General features: G+C 39.9%; 1 protein-coding gene across 1 annotated transcript; it reads right to left on the minus strand.

Annotated features, from left to right (window-relative positions):
• Positions 1-46: 46 nt before the first annotated feature.
• Positions 47-12085, minus strand: klc3 (kinesin light chain 3). Its single transcript, XM_079165913.1, has 14 exons — positions 11905-12085; positions 10337-10585; positions 9804-9869; positions 9171-9335; positions 8242-8317; positions 7483-7628; positions 7282-7364; positions 6440-6527; positions 6107-6208; positions 5662-5835; positions 5212-5311; positions 3638-3818; positions 3362-3428; positions 47-2266 (listed from the first exon to the last, which is right to left on the minus strand). The coding sequence occupies exons 2-14, from the start codon at positions 10544-10546 to the stop codon at positions 2183-2185; spliced, it is 1542 nt and encodes a 513-aa protein (XP_079022039.1). The 5' UTR covers positions 10547-10585; positions 11905-12085; the 3' UTR covers positions 47-2182.
• Between the last annotated feature and the right edge of the window lie 12427 nt (positions 12086-24512).

A 24512-nucleotide genomic window follows, 5' to 3' on the forward strand; every position in this document is an offset into this window, starting at 1 on the left:
CACTAATATAGTTTCAACACCTTTTTGTCATTTATTTCAGCTCCAGTTTTCAAATATAAAATACACATTCATATTTACCAGAATAAACACAGCATCAGGAGATGTTTCCCCCATCTTTATATGTAACATTCTTACAGTGTTTCATGAACACACTGTAGTTTCTACAGTGAACTAACAGTGTGATTCCAGCCCTTACATTAAACCAGCAGATATAGTTCTCCATCCTGGAAAACCAGGATACACAGAATGTTTGAATATAAAAAAAAATAGAAATGGAAGATTGAGTTTTGTGGGAAAAAATCCACGAGGATTGGGTGTTAACGTTTTCATGGAGCAAGACTTCCGAGCCGCACTCATTCATATCTTATTTTTAACATGGTTGAGGATTAAAGGAGTATGTTTTAAAATGAGTTATTTAATGCTCTGTCTGCATATCAACATAAAAATGACTGTTCACAAGTTTCAAGTAACTACAAGTAATTATTGCTATTACAAATAAAGAGAGCCCAAATGAATCTGTCATATTAAAAGCTAGTTTACTGTATAATAGTGAGTTGTGGATTTCAGTGGAGCGTAGATGAAATAGACACTTATGTTGGCGACTTCTGCTCAAAATTGCTATTTTTACCACTATGGGCCAGATGAGTGCAAAACTCTCTTTGTATCTCTGGTTTGCACTTTAGCTGCGACATGTTTGACTTCTTCACAGGTTCACCACTAACTGAGTCTAAGCTTGTTAGCTGAAACATTCCTGACTTGTATGCAGCGTGCTGTGACATCTGTGGCCTTACAGTCGTCCACAGAAATGTTCAATCAGAGCGGCTTTGAGTAGATGGTTTAACTGTGAAGTCTTAGTTCAACTGAGTAATTTAAGGAAAATGTTGTCGATTATGTGCAAACAAACGATAAGCTGAACATCGTCCATAACACCCATATAAACAATACAAAGCCAAAATCTGCAACATTGACTCAGGCACACAATAATAACTCGGGGAATCCAGATATCTTAAAACCATTTTCTCAATCAAATGTTAACTCACAATGTGACAAATGCATAACTGAGTATTGAGTATTGATTGATTTACTACAGGTTGATTTAGGGCTGTCCTCAACCAATAGATTTGTTGATTTAATCAACAGATCTGTGAAACTGAGTTTCTCCACAAAGACTCACAAAAGCGCCACTTTAAATATTGTCTACCAGAGAGCGGCTCATAAATTCTTTGAACATGAGTCATTCAACGTGAGAGCATAAAGAACGTCTTAAGAAAAAACAGCAGATTATTTGACTAAAAGGAGGCCGCCCTAGTTTGGTTGAGCGTAACATATATTAACTTGTGATAAGTATATTTTAGCAATATGAAAAGAGATCTATAAATAATTATGAACATAAATTTGCAAAGAAAATCCATCTTTTAGTAATAGTACCATCGAGTCGGATATGTGCGTTCATTTTGTACAGCTGGTGGTTTTTTAATTGACTTTTTTTTTTAAGTTGGTCCTTAATTGGTCATTTAATTCCCTTAATGTGGAACGACTAAACTGAACTGTCGCAAAACAGCTCAAGTAAACAGTTTTCTGATTTGCTTTGACAGCATGATATAATGGGAGTGACCTGCACATTGTAAAGGCAAAACGCATCTAAAGAACAGTTTAACTTCAGCTTAACTTCTCTATCTCAAACCAAATGTAACATTTACGATTCGATAGTTGTGCAATTTCACATCCCTGTGCTTCTCAAGAGAAACAAATGAAAGACAATCTGTAACGTCAATCTGCCGATTGATCTTCAGGAGATGACCTTTGTAAAACAGTGTGAATGCTTGTGTTCTTTAAAGTAGTCGAACATGATTTCTTTTCTTTAACTTCTGAGGAGACGGAGCTTGTTCCGAACATAATCCAGGAAGGAATGATATTGAATTTCAAGTGAACAGGAAGGAAAGGTTAAAGTGCAATATGTAATGTCAAAGTATGTGACCACATCATTCTACGCGTTTTTTGGAGACGCTTCCTCAATGGCCAAGAAAACATTTTTTCCGTATTACTTTTTCAAATGAGGGATAGTAAATAAATTAGACGTCTCCACTTGTGACAACTATCTCGGTTTTTCTGAAGGTGACTCAAAGTGGGGCATCCACTGTGGTGTAGGATACATTTGTGAACGTGTGTGTGTGTGTGTGTGTTAGCTGGAACCACCGAGTGAACTTCTTCTCGTCAAGCTCTGTGTGCTGGAGCTCAGGCCTCGAACGTCTGTCAAGCAGCTCGACTGAGGAACAAAAGAGACACAGTGGAGGTTAACGAGTGACTTTCTTTCAACATACTTTAGTATGTGGTTTTTTACTTCTTATTTTCGACATACTGTACTATGACTTTCACAGCACACTATAATTTGACTTTATTAAGACTTTTGTGCCATACTGTACTATGGCTTTTTACATTTTTTTATTAAACCATACTAAAACTTCACAAGTTTTTCCAAATTCTGCCTACTTTGGAACTTTTTTTGACATACTATAACTTTCTTATGGCAAAGTAGGCCAATATTATACATTGTTATAAAATATCTCATGGCATAATGTACTAAGACCTTTCTACAACATATTGTATGGCATTGAACTATGACATACTATACTATTGTACTATAATATTTCTTGGAGATACTTTATATGATTATGATATAATTTCATGGCACTCTTGTGACATACTATACTAAACACCTACTACCTACTTTTCTATGCTATGGCACACTATAGCATGATTTCTTTTAAGGCATACTATACTATGTGTGCGTTTTACGGATTTGGTTTAGCTCGTGAGTATTACTTGTATCACTCTGAACCAATGCGAGATTTATTTGTCACTTGAATCATTTTCCTGTGCTTTGTCACCATACCTACCTGAATTAGGTCACATTGGTCCAATGAGTTATCAAGACTGTATTATAGCAAAACTAAACTATCACTGTATAGTAAATGTGAGTTAAAGTGTGTCGCTAATGTAACTGGTTAGGACTCAAAGTGACGATTAGGGTCATAAAATGTATGAAACGGTCCTTATTATACTTGCATACTTTTACTCAAGTAACATATTCAATGCGGGACTTTTCCCTGTAGTGGAGCATCTTTACATCGTGCCACTTCTACTTCAGTGAAATATGTGAATATTTCCTCCACCACTGATAATATTGATGGCAGATGTGTTTGATAACAATCCACGAAATACATTTACAGGTAAATCTAAATTGTGATGAGCAGAAACATCACTACAAGAAGCATTAACGCCGTGAGAATCTGGCACATTTACTCCAAGTATGTGCATGTCATCGCTGTTAAACTGATCTGATCACCAGCAGTCTGCTCACCTGGGCACCGTCCTGACTCTCTATGGCTCCAACATTCAACACATTCAGAGACTTTGCCCTCTTCATTCTGAAAACAGCACAGCACATCATATCACATACCTTTTTATAAAAGAGCAGAGTACAATTAAACACACACACTAAACCTCTACAATCTCAGTTTTACTGAATCGAAGGGGAAAAAAAGTTGTTGGAGAAAATGCGTGGTAAAATCCTCCTGGTTCCTGCTACAGTTGGATTTACGTTGGGGGGATTAACACCTTTGTAACAGAATATTACCCAGCATTCCTCGGGGTAGTTTCCTCCATGCCGACTCCTTTCAGTTTGCGGACCAGTTTCTCGCTGCTTCTGCGAATCGACTCTCTGAGTTTGGTGAAAGAGCCGCTGCGCTTCAGGTTACTGAGTTCATCCTGTCTGGAGCCACCGTCTTCTGCACCGGACCAGCTGGGACGACCATCGCCTGCAGTACGGACAGACAGACAACAAACCGGCGGATGAACATACAGAATGCACCTTCCGACCCACACATAAGTACATTATGGTGCACTTTGACTGATGGAAAATGAGGTGTTTACTTTAACACCTAGATGTATTTTTCGCAGTTTAAGTGAGACTATGTCACTTTTGAGAAAAGACTTTTCTTCTATAAAATGAAAAGTTGACTTCATGAGCAATTAAGCTCCCTCTTGCTCACTTCAGTAAACTCAGAGGTTGTGTTGCTAAAGCCCTACTTGGTTTGGTGTGACCAGAGGACTACTGAGAGTAATGTCTGCAAACTTTAGATAATGCTGTTAAAGTCAATTTGGATCAGTTTGATGACTTTTCTCTACTCGTGCTTCACCAAATCACTTTAAGCCATTGAGCCTTGAGTTCTTTTATCGATCTGTTTGTCGGTGTTGTTTGTAAAATGGATGTCAAGATGGATGCTCTTCTACTGAAAACCAAATCTACCATTGAGAACAAATGAAGTAACCTGATCATTCAAAACCTTTAAGTTAAAGAGCCTCTCCACAGACATCATCGTCCACTGTGTTGCTAAATAGTCGTGCACATACAGCGAGAGCATGTACAAAAGGTTTAAGTTGTGAAAAAATGTATCTGTAATACATTAGTTTGCCAATATTTGCCTGTTTTCACTTCCAAGGTAGTGGTTTTAGATCATATGGTAAAATAGATCCCTTGTGGTCATGCACTCATTATCTCATTTGTTTATTTGAAAAACTACAAACCCCCTTTTGCCTAAATAAAAATGATTGACGTCCGATGAACCCAGTGAAGACTTTATCTTATTAGTTATACAGATGACAAACTGCATAATTTGCAATTGATAAAAGGAAATAAATCGCAATATATAGGTTAGTGAAATATTCAGCATATCGCTGATTGAAATCACAGTAAGATCGAATCGGAACTTAAATATCGTGACAAAATGGTATCATGGAGCCTCTGGTTCCCACCCTTGCTGCTTCTAATGAAACTTGAAGGGTGCATCAAGGAAGAGACAATTACATTTTGGAGTGGATGCGAACTCACGAGGCAGATACACAAATTATTTTTCCCTTTTGTTAACATTGTGAGATACTGTCAAAATAAGCCGTGTCAAAATAAATGGCACACCTCGTAAGTGTCCAGTAAACGATAGTTAATAGTGGCAAAACAATTGTATAAATATGATGACTCCATGTAACAATCCACATCCACGGGTACCACATCATTTCCCCCAAAGTTTCATTATAATCATTGTAAAATACAGCATGTGGTGGCAGACATGTAATAAACCAAAAGGATGAGCGTACATCAAAATATATAATAATTCTGCAGTAAAAAAACAACTAAAACAAACACTTTTGCACCTTCTACAGATCCAAACTCCTTTTCATGCGCTCTGGTCAGAATCTCTTTGTAGAGGGCTTCAGCTTGTCTGTATTTGCCCTGCTTCAGATAGCACGATGCCTGAGAACGAACAAAGAAACAGGAAAGTAGATGAAAGAGAAGATTTCAGTGAGGAGAGGAAAACAATTTTTTTTCCAGCATTCACATTTATAACCAAGAAATATTTACAAAAACGTTCTCCATTTCTTGTCTCTAAATGAAGCATTTGAGGCAGTTCAGTGTATTCGATGAGGTTGATGCACTTCCATGGTTGAATGCACCTCTTGTACGTCGCTTTGGACGAAAGCGTCGGCTAAATAACTGTAAAGTATTGTAAGAGCTTATAGTTTACGATTTGTCATCTCCTTTGTGACAACCTTGACCGTAATGACTTGACAGAAGTCAGACCTGACATCAAGGTATCCGCTCACCAGGTTGTTCTTGGTCTTGGCCACGTTGGCGTCGTCTGGGCCCAGTTTGCTCTGGTAGATGTGCAGAGCGCGCTCGTAGTACTGCTCCACCTCCTGGTACTTCCCTTGGTTCTGACACAGCAGAGCCAGGTTGTTCAGCTGCTTGGCCACATCTGGGTGGTCTGTACCCAGAACCTGAGATACAGAAACAAAACACACCGTTCTCTCAATAACAATTACAGTATGGAACATAGAAGACATATAAGACGTAACAACAGCGATACAACACTTTAAAGATACTTTATTTAAAAAATGTCCAAAGAGGAATGATGCTGAAGCTATGTCATAGTATCACATTTCATTATAAAACGTCATAAAAAGATAAATTCATAGTATAGTCATAAGAAATGTATCCACGCTGAGTGTCCTCGTGAGTTTAGTGGTAGAAATGCGTGTATCCTCTCACTTTCTCTCGGATCTCCAGAGCTCTTTTACACAGCGGCTCTGCTTCCTTGTATTTCCCTCGTTTCCCATAAAGCACTGCCAGGTTGTTGAGCGTTGCTGCCACCTGCACAAAAACACACAATGCACATTACATACCAAGTCTCATAAACTACACTAAAAACCTTAAATATATTATATTTTTGGGGTTATATCAACAGGCCAGAGCACCCGGAAACAAAATGAGCCGGAGGCTGAACTACCTAGAACGTAGTTCAGGTTAGAGTCAGTGTGTGTCAGTGGTAATCAAACCGTGTGATCAGACTGCAGCTGGTCTATCAAAAGGAGGCGAACTTACAGCCGGATGGTCCACTCCGAGAGTTTTCTCTCTGATCGCCAACGCGTCATTCAGCAGGTTGGCTGCCTCTTTGTATTTGTTCTGATCTCTGTAGAGAAAAACACATCACACCGTTCGTCCCCTCGAATCAAATGTTTCATACAAAATCACTGTGTTGTTGAATCGTGTTCTTCATTTCCTCTCATTTCATTTCAGAGAGTTTTAAGGTTATAGAAGATGTTTATATTTAGGCGATCATAAAGGTTTGTAGTTAAGGAACAATACATTATCCAGTGATGTAAACAAAGTGTGGAGACATTTGTCAGATCGAACAACCTCAAACTTCAGTTAAAGTTTTAGGAATTAATTTGCTCAATATCAATCAATTCCACACATATATAGTCACCTCTGCCTTTCACAAACATTCCACCACAGACTACCTACTGTATTTTGCCAAACACAGGGGTCATGTCCATCCCTGTGATGATTTTGGGTCAAATTTCTTTGTTTTGTTTTTCAGCCTCTTTCACGTTCAGAACGCTTTGTCAGCATTTTGGGTGCCAATTCAGGAGGCTTGTCTTGCTACACAGCAGGGAGACCCATTCTTAATCTGAGCAGAGTATCATAAAAACATAAATAGTCTCACATAATATAATACATATTGAATACAAACATCATATAGTATAATATTTGTATACAAGCAGATGTTACGCAGAGCCGTGACATCATAACGGGGGATAATGTCAGTAAATATGTGTCGTATGAAACAGACGAGGGGTGCTTTCTAAATCTCATGAGGTCCTCTGGTAATATTAGCACGGTGCATATAAGTGTTGTTTTGTTGCCATGGTGACTGGTCTCACCTGTACACCAGCGCCAGTATATTCAGCATGGTGGCTACGTCTGGGTGGGTGTGGCCGGAGGACTTCTCCAGGTCTTCCAAAGCCTGGTGAGACATGAAAACAAGGCGTTTGATCTGTACATAATGGCTCATATGCTCTCGTTGGGCAAACGGTTCTCAGCTACTGTACAGGGGACCAGTTGGAGGTGAACGGCGCTCTCACCTGTTTGCAGAGCGGCACAGCGACCTCGTATCGACCCTGGGACGCGTACTGGATGACCAGGTTGTGGAGGGTTCGGAGGCGGGCGGGAATCTCGTAGCCGCCCTGCTGGGCTGCGGCTGCTGCACTGCTGTGGTGAGGCTGGGACACTGAACAGCAACAAACAGACAAATATACAGAATTTAATACGAGCGTGGACTTGATGTAAGCAATCGATTGCAAGTTTGACTCACATTTCATTAAAGTAAGTACATTAATTAAATCAGAAACATTAAAGCTAGGGTTGGTAATCTTCAAGAACACTTTGTTATAGCTGTAGAAATTATCTTTACATCCTGAGAGCAACCAATAAATTACATTTCAGACTAAATGAACAAACTGATTATGTCTGCTTTTAAAAACAAATTTAGCTGGATGAGAAAATCATGTTAATTAGAGAGATTTGCAAAAGATCTACCCATGAACAATACGTGTGAGGTTGAGCTCATTATGACGGATAAAACAGGGGAAACCACATAAATCACAAAAACATTTCCCACCAGTGGTTTCTACCCATGCAGTCAGACTGTCTGAGCTGCTGAGACTTCTTCCACAATCCTGACAAAAATCAAGGTGATTGGAGATTCTTTTGTGACGATGCTAACCCACTGATATGTGACCTTCCTTCATTTAGACAAAGCTTTCCTTGAGAATGTTACATTTATGCTGGGAATGATAAAAAGCACTCGGCCTATTACTGGTGGAGAGACATTGAAGGCTTACTCTGCGACTGCTCCTCGTCCTCGGTAGGAAAGAGGTCATCCAGAGACTCTTTGGTGGAAGACGCGTCTTTGTCGTCCTGAAGTGAGACACAAAGACACTCAGCAAGCGCTAATAAATCCACAGTAATATACCCGCCCAGCAGAGACTAGCTTGGTAGACAAAGTGAAGGATTTACAGTGATGCTGAGAAGTTTTCAATGTAGCGACTCCCTGGAAATAAAATAAAAACACTTCTGAAATGAATTCGTTGCCTCTGATTATCTTGGATAAATACGGTTCATCCTCTGGACTTTCTGATTTGAATGCATCGGAGGCACAGGACGCATACCTAACATCATCACTGAGCAGATAGAGACAGATATTTCCCTCATGGGAGACCAAACCACAGCTAAAGGCAAGTCCAACGGATGTGTTAATAGGTAAAGGTTTCCAACAATAACACGTCAGCCATATCGACTTGGGGTGATACGGTGTCAGGCTGTGTGTCTGTCAGCTTGTTGTGGAGTTATTCTGTACCCTAGAGGCCCACAGAGACGTATGTTTTTAGATTAAACCTTCATTGCACAACATGAGCCAACAATCTAGCGTTAAGCGTTAACACAAAAAAATGTGTTGTCCAATCTAAGATCCAATCAGCTCTTCGATCAGGTGATAGCCAGGCGTTTCCCATCATGCATTGGGTCATGCATTCGGTGGAGAGCAACTGGTGAAAGTTAACTGTCCTGACTACGCCGACTAAAATCCTTTCTTCGGTTGTAACTGAATTACGTTCACATTTCCGCCTGGTTTCCCTGAAGACATACAGAAACATCCAGATGTCTTTTTTTCCCCACATCTGATCCTTTGTGAACCCCTAATTGGCTGGTGATGTAGGGATAGCAAACTCACACACACACATTTGTGTGAGCGTGTTTTCGTTGGTCTCCTCACCAGCTGCGGCTCCTCCAGGTCGTATTTGCGTATGGACGACATGAACTGCAGGTGTCTGTTCTGCTCCTCGAGGGTGACCACCTCCTGCTCTCGGTCCTGCAGCCGCTGCTGAGCACCGGCCAGCTCGTCCCTCAACCACTGGTTCTCCTGACAGAGACGACGCACCTGAGGAGGACACGAGGAAAGATAAGGAGGAGGTGACAAAGTAGGGGGAGGAAAATAAGAAGAAAGGGGAGAGAAAGGAACGAAGAAAGGAAAGCAGATGGTGGAGAAGGGAAGGAAATGAAGGAGGACGAAGAGGATGAATGTGGGAGGAAAAAAGAAGCCAGGATGAAAAAGATGGAGAAATTATAAAATGACATGAGGGAGGACAGGAAAGACGAAGGACAGAGAGGAACGAGTAGTTGGAGGTGAAGGAAGAGGCAGAGTAAAGGAGGACAAAGGTGAAAGGAGGTAGGAAAATAAGGAGGCGTGGGTTATGAGGAGAGCATGAATAAGGAGGATTTCAGTGAGCATAAGTTTCTTTAGGGTCAAAAAAACACAATGAAGGATTTAACGACGTCAGAGAATCTCCCATCTACTCTTTACCTCTTCAGTTATTCTCTCTTTCTAACGTGTCCTGCAGAAACTCACCTGAGCACGCAGCTTCTGTTTCTCCGCCTCCAGTGAACCCAGATGAGCCGACAACGCCATCATCACCTGGAGGGACGAGAGACAACCGAAACATCACATGGGAAATGCCTTGTCCTACACTAACATGTCACCATTCACACCATGACAGGGGCAACCATCGGAACTAACTAACATTCATACACCACAGGAGGTCAAGTGTCTTGCCCAAGGACACATCGACATGAACTAGCAGAGCCGGGGATCGAACCACTGAGCCACAGTTGCCGTACATGATGTACAGATGATGTCATTTCTGCACTCTTTAATCCTAAATCAAACATTTACTTCAAACTGTTTTCTTTGTACTTGTGTACCTTTAATGCACCTCCTCTTTGAATTGCTTGAGTGTTGAAAACAACACCTTGTAAAGTTGATATTGCAAACTTATTTGCAAAAAGTTGTCTATTTACACATCCAGATGAAATGTAGCAACATCAGCTCGTTTTTCTTGGTAGCTGAAGAATACTGCAAATACTGCTTCTAATGCTGCGTACCTGGGCCTCGCTCAGCCCCAGCTCGATCCTCTCCAGTGATTGGCGGATGATGCCGCTCTTCTCCTGCTCCACGCTGCCGCTCTCTGGCGCCGCCCGGCTCTCCATCGCCCCCTGCAGGTTCTCCAGCAGACTGCGGTTCTCTCCTCTCAGCGCCTCCAGGCCGGCGATCACCTGCTGAGTGTTGCACAGAATCTCCTCCGCCGACAACATGGCTCCAGCTATGAGGACCCTCCTCTCACAGCAACTGGCCTGGGAACAGAACAAAGAGGACGTACACGTAAATAGTAGAAGAAGTGATTATTGTGGCGCGTGTAGTAGTGGAAGTAAAAGGAGCAGTAGAGGTCGAAGCAGTAAAAGCATGAGGTATCAGTAGAAACAGTAGAATATTTAAGATCAGTGGTAGAAATAGTAGTAAAAGTGATACAATAGTAAAAGTGGCAGACGTAGTAGTGGAAGTTGTGGGACAGCAATAGTAGTGGCATAGAAGTAGTATTAGAAGCGGCACAAGTACTACTAGAAGAATTTGTAGCAGTAGTTGTAATAGTGTCAGTATAAGTAGTAGTATATTCAACAGCTGTAGTAATATATAATAGTAATGGACGAGGTAAAAGCAGTGGTAGTATTGGTAGTCAGGACATAGTTGTAGCAGAAGCAGCAGAAGCAGCAGTACGAGTACTCGTAGCTGTAGTACTAATAGTAGTAGCAGTATTAGTTATTGCAGTAGAAGTACTGTAGTAGTAGACCACTCTCCCAAAGTATGAATATTGTTTTTTCGGCACATTCTCTGCATGCAAGCCAACTTTACATTATACCAGCAAACGATTCTCAATTGAAGTATTTCAAAGTCAGTACACTGTTCTTTTAATATGAACTTGGCTTTAACTCGTACTTGTTATTGTTGATTTCACTCATTAACTTCACATCAATGTCATAATGAATGTGAATGTATGGAGATGGATAAAGATGATCAACACATGGCTTCTGCCTAATATTTGAAATTCAATACATTTGTTTCATTTCCAGCGGGCTGTAGACAGTAACAAGAAAATTGTAAAGACAATACTAACTGTCAGCAACTTTACTAAACACACACATGTGATGTTTAGTTTCCTCTTTTCTGAGAGAAGTGGGTATATAATACAAATGTTGAAGTACATGCATAGGAGCAGACCGTTTACGACTGTACAACAATACACAACGATAACCAAAATGTTGTTTTCTTAACTACATAACATTAAGCGTTGAAATGTATGAAAACAACAAACGTAACAAAGTCTCCACATGTTACGTCGACTGTGGGCGTCGCTACAGGCCTCAGGGTGTGTTTACTCACATGTCAGGTTAATGTATTTTTAGTCAAATTTAAACCCAACACAAGCTCTGATAATGACGACTGCGTCACATTACGAGATATTTCTGTTCATTCTTTGGTGTACAATCTTCGGCTGTACTCCAACACATAAACGCTTCTCAAAGGATGTGAATTACTCTCAGAAACACGATGTAAACACACCGACGAACAGGCTTCATCTGACATTAACATGAACACAAAGTTATTTATAGCCTACCTGCTAAATCCAGGCTCCGGCGGCGTGGTTTCGTCTTGTTGTCCACTCCGACCTATTGTTATTATTGTTATTTGGAAAGCGGAACTTGTCATGTAAAGCGGAACATTTCTGCTTACAGTAGTGTTGACTTTATTAACTGTTGAACAGGTGGGACAGTAAGAATCTATAACTGTAAATGATTCACCTGCTGCCTCCTCGGCTCCTCCTGTCATCACTGACACATCAGCATTAAGCTAGCATAACAACATATCCAACTTCCGGTTCTCACCTTCAAAGTAAAACAAGTCTTCTGCAGATATTGGTGCATTTTACTACTGTATGTATGGTACCAAAGTGGAAAGTATTAGATTTTTATAAATAATATTAACCAAATTAATTTTAAGGTTCAATAATGGTTTAGATGCATAGTATGCCAGTACAATTACAAGGTACTTGTACTATATTTTTTATAAAACTATCAAATATTCCACTCAACTACATCTCAGAGCCAAATATTGTACGTTTAGTCTGATAACTTTAGCTACTTTTCAGATGTACATTTCTGATTACTGTCTGTTCAGACTTTAATTTCTGTACCAAGTGGAGTTAATAGATATGGATTTGATTTGAACAGTAATGCATTTATAAGACTACGTAGGACTGTCTAATGGTTTGACTGCTCTATCTTGCCACCAGTAATTGTTCACCAAATCCAAGAGTGACAATACATTACAGGTGTCAGTCTTCAACTTACAGCTTTAATATTTTAAGTTGAACTTAACGTGTTAATGGGCCGTTTATCCTACTGTGTGAAAACAACAATATGGGACGACGGCACGACTCACAACTACATAAGCAGTAAAAGTAATTGTAAAATACAAAAATTGTATTATAGGTTTTGTGCAATAACCTTACACATATGTCTAACTTACGTAGAACTCGACAGGTTTATCCTCTTATACCCTGTATATGACGTTAAAACCACAGCACCTTTATTTTGAAGGCAAAGTATCATGACTTCCTGCATCTGTCCAGATATGTGCGAGTGAATTGACCATGCAGTAGAGGAGCGGCTTACCTGATCCCATATTTCCCACCATACACCGCGGCACCGTGTCTGGCCGTGATGTCCTGCCCGGGACAAGGCCACCTATCTGTCGGAGAGATGAACTGCGTGCGTGAGGAGAGAGACAAGATTATGACAGATTATTAATGACATTAACGGTTTATTTATTGTGTTTATTGGCATTTACTTTGATATGTTTGACCCAACCTGTTAAGCCTATGGCTTTATATGGACATTAAAGATTATTATTTACCATGACAGTTTGTGTTTGAGCCTCATATGCATCTATATTGATTGGATTGGCCTATGGATATGTATTGATAGTTTATTCTTCACATTTTAATCAATTTTTCATGTAAAAGAAGCCCAATATAATTCTTATAGGCTCTTCAAATTTCACCACCTTTCTTTAGAGACGACTTAAATAGATATCTCAATAAATAATAGACACTCATATATATTAGATAATTATGTTACTGTCCTTAAATTAAACTGCCTGTCTCTCTAAGTGATTGGCTATTCCCTGTTATTTTGAAATCATCCATCCCCTTCATTGTTCCTCTTAAGGCCTAATTACCAAGATTCATTTATTTCATGTATAATCACCAGTGGTGGGCCTTCAACGTCTTCTCTGCTGGCCTAAACAGAATCACAAGTTATATCTATTTTATAATTTAATAATTTTTCTTAAATACACTACATGTATTTAATTTCTAAAAATATGTTCTCATTATTCTGCTTCCAGTGCAGCTTGTTTTAAGTAGAGCTTTCATCCAATCAGATTTCACCTCTGTGTCTCTGGGTAAGAAGAGAGGCCCGAGGCCTGCAGACTCACAAGTGAATCCCTTTGCAGTTTAAGTGAATAGGGACGATATTGTTGATTACCATAGTGCCAATCAGCCAATCAGATCTTTAGTTTGACATGTTGGGCGTATTCTTTGACGTGCCAGAGCTGCTAGCTGGCCTAGAAGTACGTCATTACGTGCAGCTCAGTTTTCAGGTGCAGCTCTGCAGTGAGGTGCAGCGTGTGCTGTGATTGGTCAGTGAGCGAGCACGTGACTATTGTGAAACAAAACTTAAAGAAGCTGGCAAAACTTAGTCGGAGTAGTGAGAGTTCAAATTGAAAGATATGGAAGAAATTGACATTTATTTGCATTTTGCTTTTTACAGAGCTTTGTTTTTTTAACACTCAATGGCTGCAGGAGGAGAAACAGATTTGTGAGTTGGGATTTAACCGTGGGATTAAACTCTTTGTCAACAAAGAAAGGAGGATGGAGTTTGTCTTTAAGTGAACAGCATTTGGCAAGTCAACTGCGTTTGTTTTTACATCTGCAGTAAGCTTGTTTATATATTATTTGTACAACTTGTTTTTCTGAAGATGGATTTTTGTTTGGTTTTATATGTGATAGGAACCATTGTTATGTCCAATGTTGCGCTGGGGACATATTTAGCCGGTGCCAGCGTTGCCAACTTGGTGACTTTCTTGCTAAATCTGGCAACTTTCCAAACCCTCATGGAGACTTTTCTGGTGTTTTGAAAGCACGTACAGCAGCGGGTGCTGCCCAAAGCACACACAGGCGGGTACTCTCATAGAAGCCTCGCGCTGCAGTCAGAGGAGACGCAGTCTCGGCGTATTCTCTGCAGTTAGGGTATTTATAGGTGTTGGCTTCATTTTTGCACGAAACAAATAACCGTAGCTGTGTTTCAGCTGCAGGACAGCAGTGAAGGCCCAGGTATAAAATGCACAGCCCGCCACTGATAATCACTGACCGCAGAGTTCAACAACTAGATAACTTAGTGTTTATATTAAATACAGGTATATTTTACTTCTGTTAAAAGAAAGACTAAATATTAAATACAAAAAACGATATTGCTGATATAAATACTACTGATTCACCTTGTGTTCTTATGTTGTATTGATGCCACCATGTCACAGATTAGTTTGTCCATTCAGTCAGATTAAGTTGGTCGTCCTTGTGTGTGGAACCAGCATTAGTCTAATGACACGTTAGCTAAGCCTGTGGAGGAACAAGCTTTTAGGAAATGATCAATTTAAGATGCATTTACTTCTTTACAGCAGCTTTTAGTAGAAGTCAGTGGAGCCGAAGCTCAGCAGCTTAAAGTGACTGAAAACAAATAGCATCTAAAGAACAAGCAGTGTGTGTGTGTGTGTGTGTGTGTGTGTGTGTGTTGAGAGGGATTAACAATGCCCCTTTTTCTTTTCTTTAGCAAAGTAGAGACAACAAGATTTCTTCTTGGATAAAGTGGCGATAAATATTTACTGTACCTTAATTCTTTTTTATTTAGAGATATTTTTATGGTATTTGTATGACTTCTTAGAGTTTCCTTAGTCTAACAGTGTAAGGAGTACTGTGGCTTGAGGGCAGATTATTAGACAATTGGCCAAAAGTCTCTCAAACATAGGAGCAAGACCCTCAGATTGACAGGAATGCAAAATTACCAAAAACATCTCAATTTGTCATTTTGCATCTTTCTTTAGTGATGTTGTGCCGGTGATTCATCAAGCAGCACATTTTGCAAGACTTTTACTTATAATGGGGTATTTTTATAGTTTGGCATCTACTTTTATTTAAGTAAATGATCTAAATACTTCCTCCACCACCGGGTTTTGTTGGCAGATACTCAGACTGATCAGGATCAAGGGCAAAAAGAAACAAATTCAGGTCATCCCTACCGCTTGTTGAGCACTATGTCTTTCCAACCAGAACTTCTATTCAGGGGGCCACTGTCGACCCATTCAGCTATCCATCTGGGCTGTGACTTGTTCTGCTTTTGACTTTGTTTGTGAAAGTTTGAGTTTCTATAGATGGCGCTATAGATGAGTGAGATAGCCCAACAAACAGGAAATATCACGAGAGCCTCTTTGTGACAGTTATATGAGCGGGTTGATGGACAGCTCAGCTGTCAGGTAGGCAGAGAAGCACCAGCAACTGACTGGTGGGTGTGCAGGCAGGGCCCGGCCATATAAGGTCACTGGTCCCCAGGGAAACTCCTCCAGGCCTCTGTGCTCACTACGAACAGCCCTCCAATACATGCTGCTCACATATTCACTGATCATTAGGACTGGGATCAGGTAGGTAGCAGGAATTAAGAGGAGAGCACAATGAAGCTCTTACTCTCAGTAACGTCTGACAAACTACTGAAAAGAGCAGAATGCGGGCACGTGAAAAAAGACATGAAAAATAAAATCTAACTACCAAAAATAACTTACAATTGCTGTGAAAGAGTTAACTTATATATGGATGAGAGGGCACTTTAACCCCCCCCCCCAAAAATGATTGCTATTATACTGGTTAATCTACGTGAGGCCTTCCCCTGTTAGAGATCAACTGAATACAGCCGATACTGATCATACATGTATGCAATGTGCCAACTGCTGAAAACAAATGGTCTTAACCCGTCTTGAAGATCAGTCATCTCCACTTTCTAGCCAGGACCACAATGAAAATAAATCTGATCGTCATTGGTATCCATCTACCGAGCATCCGATATCGGTGAAGCGAGGTGCCTGCACAGAGCCCAAAGGAGGTTTACAGACAACACTCACATCCTTGATCACCCTGCTGTTTTCTGGCAAGAGCTACAGAACTATTTGCTCCCATTCCAGCAGACTTCAGAGCAGCTTCTTTCCTCAGGCCGTGAGATTCCTCACCCTGTCCTCTGAACTAAAAATAGTTTTGTTTTTCTTGTGTAGCATAAAGGGACTATAACTTGCATTTCATTGTGCAACTGTCGTTAAATGACAATAAATTAACCTTAATTTAATAAAACAAGTCTAAGCTTACGAAGTTATCTGATAAAAAGACTTCGATAAATCTAAATAATTCGGTTTTTGTTTGTTTTAGTCAATGTCAAATAGTTTGTAACAAGTTGTCCGTCTCGTCTATACCCACAGATTCAAGATGTTTGTCACTCTGAATATACAAGTTGAATTGTAATATATTTACCATGAGGGTGTGCTGATTACCAGGTTATTTGACAAACATGTGTGAGGTCAGGCACAATGATACACCAGTGGAATCCACTTCAACTGATTTATTGTAGACAGGTGCAGAACAGATGAGGCTGGCACAATCCATGCTGTTTCATTTGATCTAAACAGAAATATATACAATATATTATTATCATACACACAAAGGAAGCAATATCTTTAACAGACTAGAATTAACATAATGTTCATACATTTTAACTTGTATAACTAAAAAGGTACTGCAATCAATGTACATAGAGAAAAGACACTCACGTATTTACACAGACAAGGACTAAGTCCAGTAGAGAGCCCAGAGATCTGCTGCAGGTAAGGGCAATAAAGGCTCACACCTGAACTCAATCCCCCTATTAAGGCTCTAATCAAGACAGGCCCCTCCCACTTCCTGCTCCTCCTCATACAGCTCTGCCTCCAGCTCCGCTCTTCACAACAACAATCATGTAAAACGCTTTCACTGGAGGCTCCATACAGAAAAGAAAAATAGTAAATAACAAAAACACGTACAAAATCTAATAAATTACAATTACTCCACACTGCCTGTTTCCGCAATGTCCGTGAGGCCTATCTGGTCCGTCTGTGGTGCTGTCCCACTGTCAAATCGTCGAGTGCTTGCCGGCTCTCTACGGGACATCAAACATTTCTCTTAGTTTTGCTAACTAAAGCTGATTTTACAAAAACAAGCAAATGGATTTGACAATTAGCTCTGGTCTCATAAGGCAAGAGCCTGGAAGACTGGTCAAATCAGGGAGTGAAAACATAAAATAAAAACCCACAATTTTACATAACATGCTTTAGTGTGATCAAGGTAACGCAATATGTTGCTGCAAAGTAATGTCAAATAGGTATTTACTCCATTTCAAGCCCTTGCACGTTTGCAAACTCAAGCATATACCAGCTGACGTCAGGTCAGTCCCTGAGGGTTCAGGGTTTAAGGCTGTAGGACTTTGGGATTGGGCCTCTGTCTGCAGCCTGCAGAACGGAGCGGGTTTCAACCAAAGACATTCTATCTGTACTTAACTCTGGTTACTTGAACTGCACAATAAATGCCTTCAGTTCTCTAATGGTCTCTGTGCAACATGAAGAAGGAGGAAGTTCTGGAAGAACGGGACCACAGCTCAGTGGACTGAGACAACACATCAGATTATTCATAAAAAATGAACACCATCGCTCAGATGATGATAATCTGCTGGAAAAGTTATAAACTTCTTTTTCATTTCTAAGTGAGGAACACATGTTAAAGAACTGTTATTTCTACATAAAATATGGAGTATCTACATTTTATAAGTGAGTATGAATTTCCTCATCCTCTGTGAAATACCAGAGGAATAAACGGCTCCATTTATAGCTCATTTTGTTTTGAAGATCTCATCGGAGAGCAGTGAAACTGCCCTTTGAATTCATTTAATGTATAAAGAGATAAATGAGGTGACTCTGTGTGCACATTAAGACACTCCTAATAATTAAACTACTTGCAGACAGTATAGTGTTAACTCTTCTCTCCACTGGGAACTGGTTCCAAACTGAGTGTCTTTAAACCATGCAGGGCTTCACCACATATGTATTACCTCATTCTTGTCCTCAACCTCTGACCCCTGTGCAGAAAATAGAAACCACTTTATTTGTTCATCTGTTGCAATGGATATATTTAAATTCCCCTTATCACACAACTACTGTGTTTATGAGAGACGACACTGAACTGAACAATTTAGCTCATCAATTACATACTTTATTTTGCTTACTTTATTAAGTCCTGATGTGCATTTTTATTTTTATGTGTTTTGTGAACATTTTGGAATAAGTTTTTCAGTTTGTCCAGACTGAAAACCAGAGTGGACAAAAACTGCTTTGATGTAAAACCATCTGAGTGAAAAGCTGAGCCTTTTATAAACCAGTTCAGCCTTCTAAACCTCTTTATAAACCTCACTGACCTTCATAATAACTGTTAAGTCTTTGTTCCTAAGTACACTATTATTGACTCATTAACCACTGACTTCAATTCAAACTTGTGTTTTGATTCCTTTTATGTTTGTAAAATATAGTTTTTGTGAAGTTATTTGTAAAGTTCTTACAATAATGTATCCCCTGTAATTACATTAGTTTCTGATCACTCACTCATATGTTTTCCTGTCAGCTCAGGGTAACCTTTTTCCAATGGATGCACGCACACACACACGAACATGCACATGCGCACACACGCACACACACACAAATGAGACAGCTGACTATCATGATTGAATTCTATCGTTATCGTATATATATATATTTCATATAGCTGTCACCTCGCAGCTGCAGTGTCCCACTCTGTCGACACATTGTCAGCATTGCCTATCATTTCAATGTCAACACTAAAAATAATATTACAGCATCTCGACTGTGCATCCTTAATCATTTATCTACACTTTTTTAAAGCCATGCATAATACACCAAAGTACTGATTCTTGACGGAAAGGATGATAGGAACATGTGTGTGTGCGCGTGTGTGTGTGTGCGTAACGGGGAGTTGGGTAAGAACCTGCATAGAAGGCGGTGGGACTTTACACTGGCAATACAACACCGCTGTTGACCCCCAACAGACCAGCCAACAGCAGGAAGAAATAACGGTACACTCTGCTGTCAGTTATGTGCGTGTGTGTGTGTGTGTGTAAATCTATACATACATGCACACAGACAAGCACAAAGTGTGCATGGAGGGACATACTGTAACTGCATGGATGTATGCACGTAGGTACATATCACCAAAAAAAAAATCATGCAACACACAGACACATCAGAGAACGGCAGCTTTAAAATGTCACAGCTGTCTCGCTCTGATGTAAAATTAGAAATGAATGAGTTAAATGAATGGGAACAATGACACACACATACATAGCACAGCCATATGTTCGGCATCAAGTGTTAGATGGAAAAAAAGCTGACCTGATTCAAGTAACATGTGCAATGTTTCTTGTTGAAAGCCATGCATGATTTCTTTTCTTTTAAGGGGAGACACTACAGGTGAATAGGGTAAAAAAGACCTAATAGATATCACCATGAAACTTACAGAGTTGATTAGTTACATTAAGAGAATAATTTGTTGTATTACAAGTTTTCTGAAATCCTATGTTTGAATATGCAAATGTGGCATTAGCGTAATAAATATGTAATAAATATGTAATAAATATGTAATCAATATGTAATCAATATGTAATCAATATGTAATAAATATGTAACAAATATTTAACTAATTTCCCCCTGGGGATGAATAAAGTTGATATCTATCTATCTATCTATGTGCTGAGGTGCAGACATTTCCAGAACAGAAGTCTGAACATTAGATAAAGCAAGGTTCAAAATTATTGTTTCATTTTGTTGACATACTAGAGTCAAAGGTTTTCATAGAGGGAATTTAAGATATCGCTTTGCATTACTCCATACATCAGAAAATACTGTCAACAACCATGAACATTTTTTTATATTTTCACCACATTTTTAGGAATAAAATGTATTAATCAGGCTATGACTGATATGTCAACAAACCCCTCTGTAAACACCTTCAAAATATAGAGAGGGATGAAACTGGAAAGTTTGGTGTACAGTATATAAGAGCTACTGAAGTGGAGATTTAGAGAAAACAGCCTTTACATATACGTTTTGTTAAATTGCACATATTTTGAAGACAATAGAGGTGAATAGCATAAAAACAACAACTAACAGATATCACCATGAAACTCCCCCAGGTCATTGCTGACATTAAGGCAATTGTTTTTGTGTATCACAAGTTTTCTGAAATGTTATGTTTAAATATGCCGTCCTGCTGCTTTGGTAAACAAAATCAAAATGTTGTCAGTCCGGTCAAGAGAAGGTGGACGAACAGATGAATGGACGGCTGGACAAGAGGGAGGAGCAGACAGTATGACAGCTGAGTCGACGCAATTCAATCGGGTGTACTGGTATCGGAGATGGGAGGACCTGGTGAGACGGCGCTAAAGATAGAAATCCACGGTTCACCCCCGTCACACCGCCACCCCCTCACGAGTTACCCAGGTGGCTCATGTTTCATTGGAAGCTCACCACTGTCACCTTTACAGAATACACACAAAAACATCACAGACATTCAAAATGATTGACCAAAAATAAGATAAATGACTTATGTAACCAACAGTTCAATTTGATCCACAGTGTTGCTCTCTACAGTTGGGTGAACAATCAATAGCATGATTCACTCAGGCATTTCAGCACCCATACACACTACATTCACAATAGTGCGGAGTAATAAAGCAAATTGGTGCAGACATTCAAATAGAAGAGACGCACTACTTTTTCTTTATCTTCTGTCTGATGGTGAGATTGGACATGTTCAAGCTTTTAACAAAAAAACGTTTGCATAGGGACTGGGTCAGGGTGCATGGATGGCACAAACACGAGACTATTCATCCGGGAGACCGCTGTTTGTATGCGGTGTGAAACCAAAAGCACTTATTCTAAACCAAAACACGATCTATGATATAAACATATGTAGAAATGTTGATATGAAATGTTGTATTCAGCGTATCTGTGGTTTGAAGAAAACAAACAATGCAACCATTTTATTCTGATGACTGGGTTGATATCGCACAACTCCCTCTGGAAACACTTTATACAACTTTTTCACATGCGGTCAAACTCCCCAACACCTGTAAACAGACTTTGATGTGAAGAGCTTTAGTGACCTACGCTTCACTCCGAATGGGACACAAGATGTGAGCAGCGGCCTAAAAGGTGAGTTGTACGCCAAACCATCCACCCAGATATCCCAAGCAGCAGTTATGTTTCCTCCATCACATATTTGTTTAAAGCTAATCAATATCCCACAACATATTTTGTAGGAGATAAAGTTGGAATAAAACAAAGCACAGTGAAACATTTTCATCACCTTGGACTTATTCAGTGTTGTCTTCAACCAAACACAAAGCCTCACACCTCATTGGTCAAAACACCGTCCCTCCTCCTTACGCAGCACCGCTCATTCCAATCTGACACTTTTCACCGTGTGACAGACTTAACATGTACACGTTGACAGAGTCCTCTTACAAATGCCTGGGTCTATTTCAGGTGCTCCGCAAACTGTTAACATGATTTTTTTCTGGCTCAGAACTCCTATGTCGTAAGAGTTAATCCAGGTTATGAGGAATCCAAAGAAGGCATCAGGGCTGCTGCTGTTTCCGGAGATTCTTTCACAAGAGAATCACTTCCCTTTGAGTTACGTCTTTATATGTGGGGTTAAGAATAAAGCACAAATGTCAAACCTTTGAAATACACTGTCTTGATAAACACCAACAAAAAACACGACGACTAAAGTTCAGGAAACTGACCACACCTTGAGTTCAGTAATTTCTTGTTACATCCTCAGGTTTCACTCTCTCTCTCTCAGTGCAAAGGACCACAAAGACAAATTGCTGAGCTATAAGATGTTGTATAATGTTTGTAGGATCATCCCAAATGTGCGTCAGTTGAAGCCGACAGTGGTCGGACTGCCAGTTGTTGCTGGCAACACCCGTGTGTGAATGCGTGAATGCATATAATCCTCAAATGCTCCCTAAGGCCTTTGCTGTGAATAAGAATCTGCCATCACACTGCATGCCAGCTCAAACAAGCTGGATATATATATATATATATATGTTTCTGAACTTACGATCCATGATTACCTTATTACCTAGATTGTTTGATTTTGATTGAAAAAAGGATCTTATGTGATGCAATAAAAATATTTCTTAACAAAGATGATTCCAGTGTGTTTAAGTGGATTTTTCTTTGGTTTTAAGCATATTTTGATGATTATCTGGATAATTTTGTGAATCACAATCATTTTGGCCAGAATAATCGTGACATCCAATTCACACATTTGCTAATGCACACACACACACACACTTCACCAACTCTCTGCAATCTTGTATGCTCCTGTAACACAGATTGGCCTGTGCAAACCATTTCCTGTATGGATCAGAACTACATTTTAAACATTTCCTCACATAGACGAACATCAGATAACAGACACTAAATCATGTCATTTAGCGTGCACGAAGCCCATAAAAGTATTCAGCTATGGTTTTTTTGCTCATGAGGTTCAGATGGAATCGTTATAAATGATTCACAGTGTTCCGTGTTACATAACTGTCCTTGGTGCCTGTTTCCCCGGGGCAGCTGCAGGGTTCTGGGGCGGCGTGGGGGGGCGTGGGGGGGTTGGGTGGGAGCTGGTATGGGCGTGTTGGTGTGGGGGAGTGCTGAAGGATACAATGACAGTCTAAACTGGGATACTGGATCTGTGCCACGGTGGCAAGCGAACTACAGGACTGGCTGGTCTGAATACATACACAGCACATCTCACACGTCAGTCAGCGTGACCTTTAAGTTTTATTGATGGGGGTTTGTGGGACAGGATGTAGTGAAGGATAAACCTGTATATTTCTATATGTGAAATAGACTCAATACACTCTTTAAGGCTGCTACAAGTCTACGACGGTCCTTTACAGCTGCTGCTCTGTTGCCACACATGAAATGTACAGGTATTTATCATCTGTGTCACCTTATTATTCATCTTACATATTTTTTCTCTGCATGTGGATGCATTTATCATTTTGGGTCCGGCATTGGCAATCTGCAACTGATTGTAGCAACACGGAGAAAGACTACTTTGTGAAACAGTGGCCTGTGTGTTGAAGCAAAGGAGCTGAGAATCAAAGTGACTCTCTGAATCCCTACGCTCCTGAACACAACAGTCATCTGCAAATTTGCAGTTACAGAAGCCAGTTGAACGTATAAATACGACCACCAAGGTGCACCCATCTGTAGTATGTGTGCTAAGTATCAGTATGTACTGTGATGCAGTTTCTCTATATCGATTATGTGTTCGAATGAAACACTGACGTCTATTCATTTAGCAAGTTTATCACATATCTTATATCTGGGTAGACAAAAACTGTAAAATATGACAACCAGTCAGCCCCACCATCTGAGCATCTCCGCCCACAGCTTTAGAACTAACTTTGCAAAGGTGCATCATATTTTTCCTCACAAGCCAATCACAGCGGACTGGGCTTTTTCGAGAGGGGGGCAGACGCTAAACCGGTACGTTTCAGATAGAGAGTGAAGATAGATGTATTCAGAGGGACAGTAGGAGAAAAAAAGTGTTTTTTGAACGTAAACATGTTTTAGTGGAAACCCAGAACACAAGTATGAACCTGAAAATGAGCATCATATGCCACGAGGGATATCCATCATTCGACTTTGAATAGGCACATATATAGATTTATAAACTGGAATATTAATTTGGTATAAATAATTGATTATCATCAGATTTAGCATTACATGCAAATCCCAGATTTTCAAGTGAGAACAGCTTGGTTGTAGATAGAGTACCAACAGGCCTAGAACAGAGCCTTGTGGTGCGCCAAAACAAAGCACTGAGCATGGAAGTGAGCATTAAGCAGGTTCCCTAATAACTTTAATGGTCCCTTTTAGCCTTGTATGTTTGGGGAAAGCTCAATGTTTAGCTTCACCTGTTTTCAAGCTCTGTCACAAGCCAACGCCCTCATTATC

The sequence above is a fragment of the Pholis gunnellus genome, assembly GCF_910591455.1.
Source record: "Pholis gunnellus genome assembly, chromosome: 9".
Classification (NCBI taxonomy): domain Eukaryota; kingdom Metazoa; phylum Chordata; class Actinopteri; order Perciformes; family Pholidae; genus Pholis; species Pholis gunnellus.

Bases quoted from the DNA above. Each gene is read 5' to 3' on its own strand.
- klc3 (XM_079165913.1), bottom strand. From the start codon at position 10,546: ATGTTGTCGGCGGAGGAGATTCTGTGCAACACTCAGCAGGTGATCGCC. The intron at 9,870-10,336 runs GTACGCAGCATT...TCGTCCCTCCAG, and splicing joins TGGGGCTGAGCGAGGCCCAG to GTGATGATGGCGTTGTCGGC. The intron at 6,528-7,281 runs GTGAGACCAGTC...TTTTCTCTACAG, and splicing joins ATACTGGCGCTGGTGTACAG to AGATCAGAACAAATACAAAG.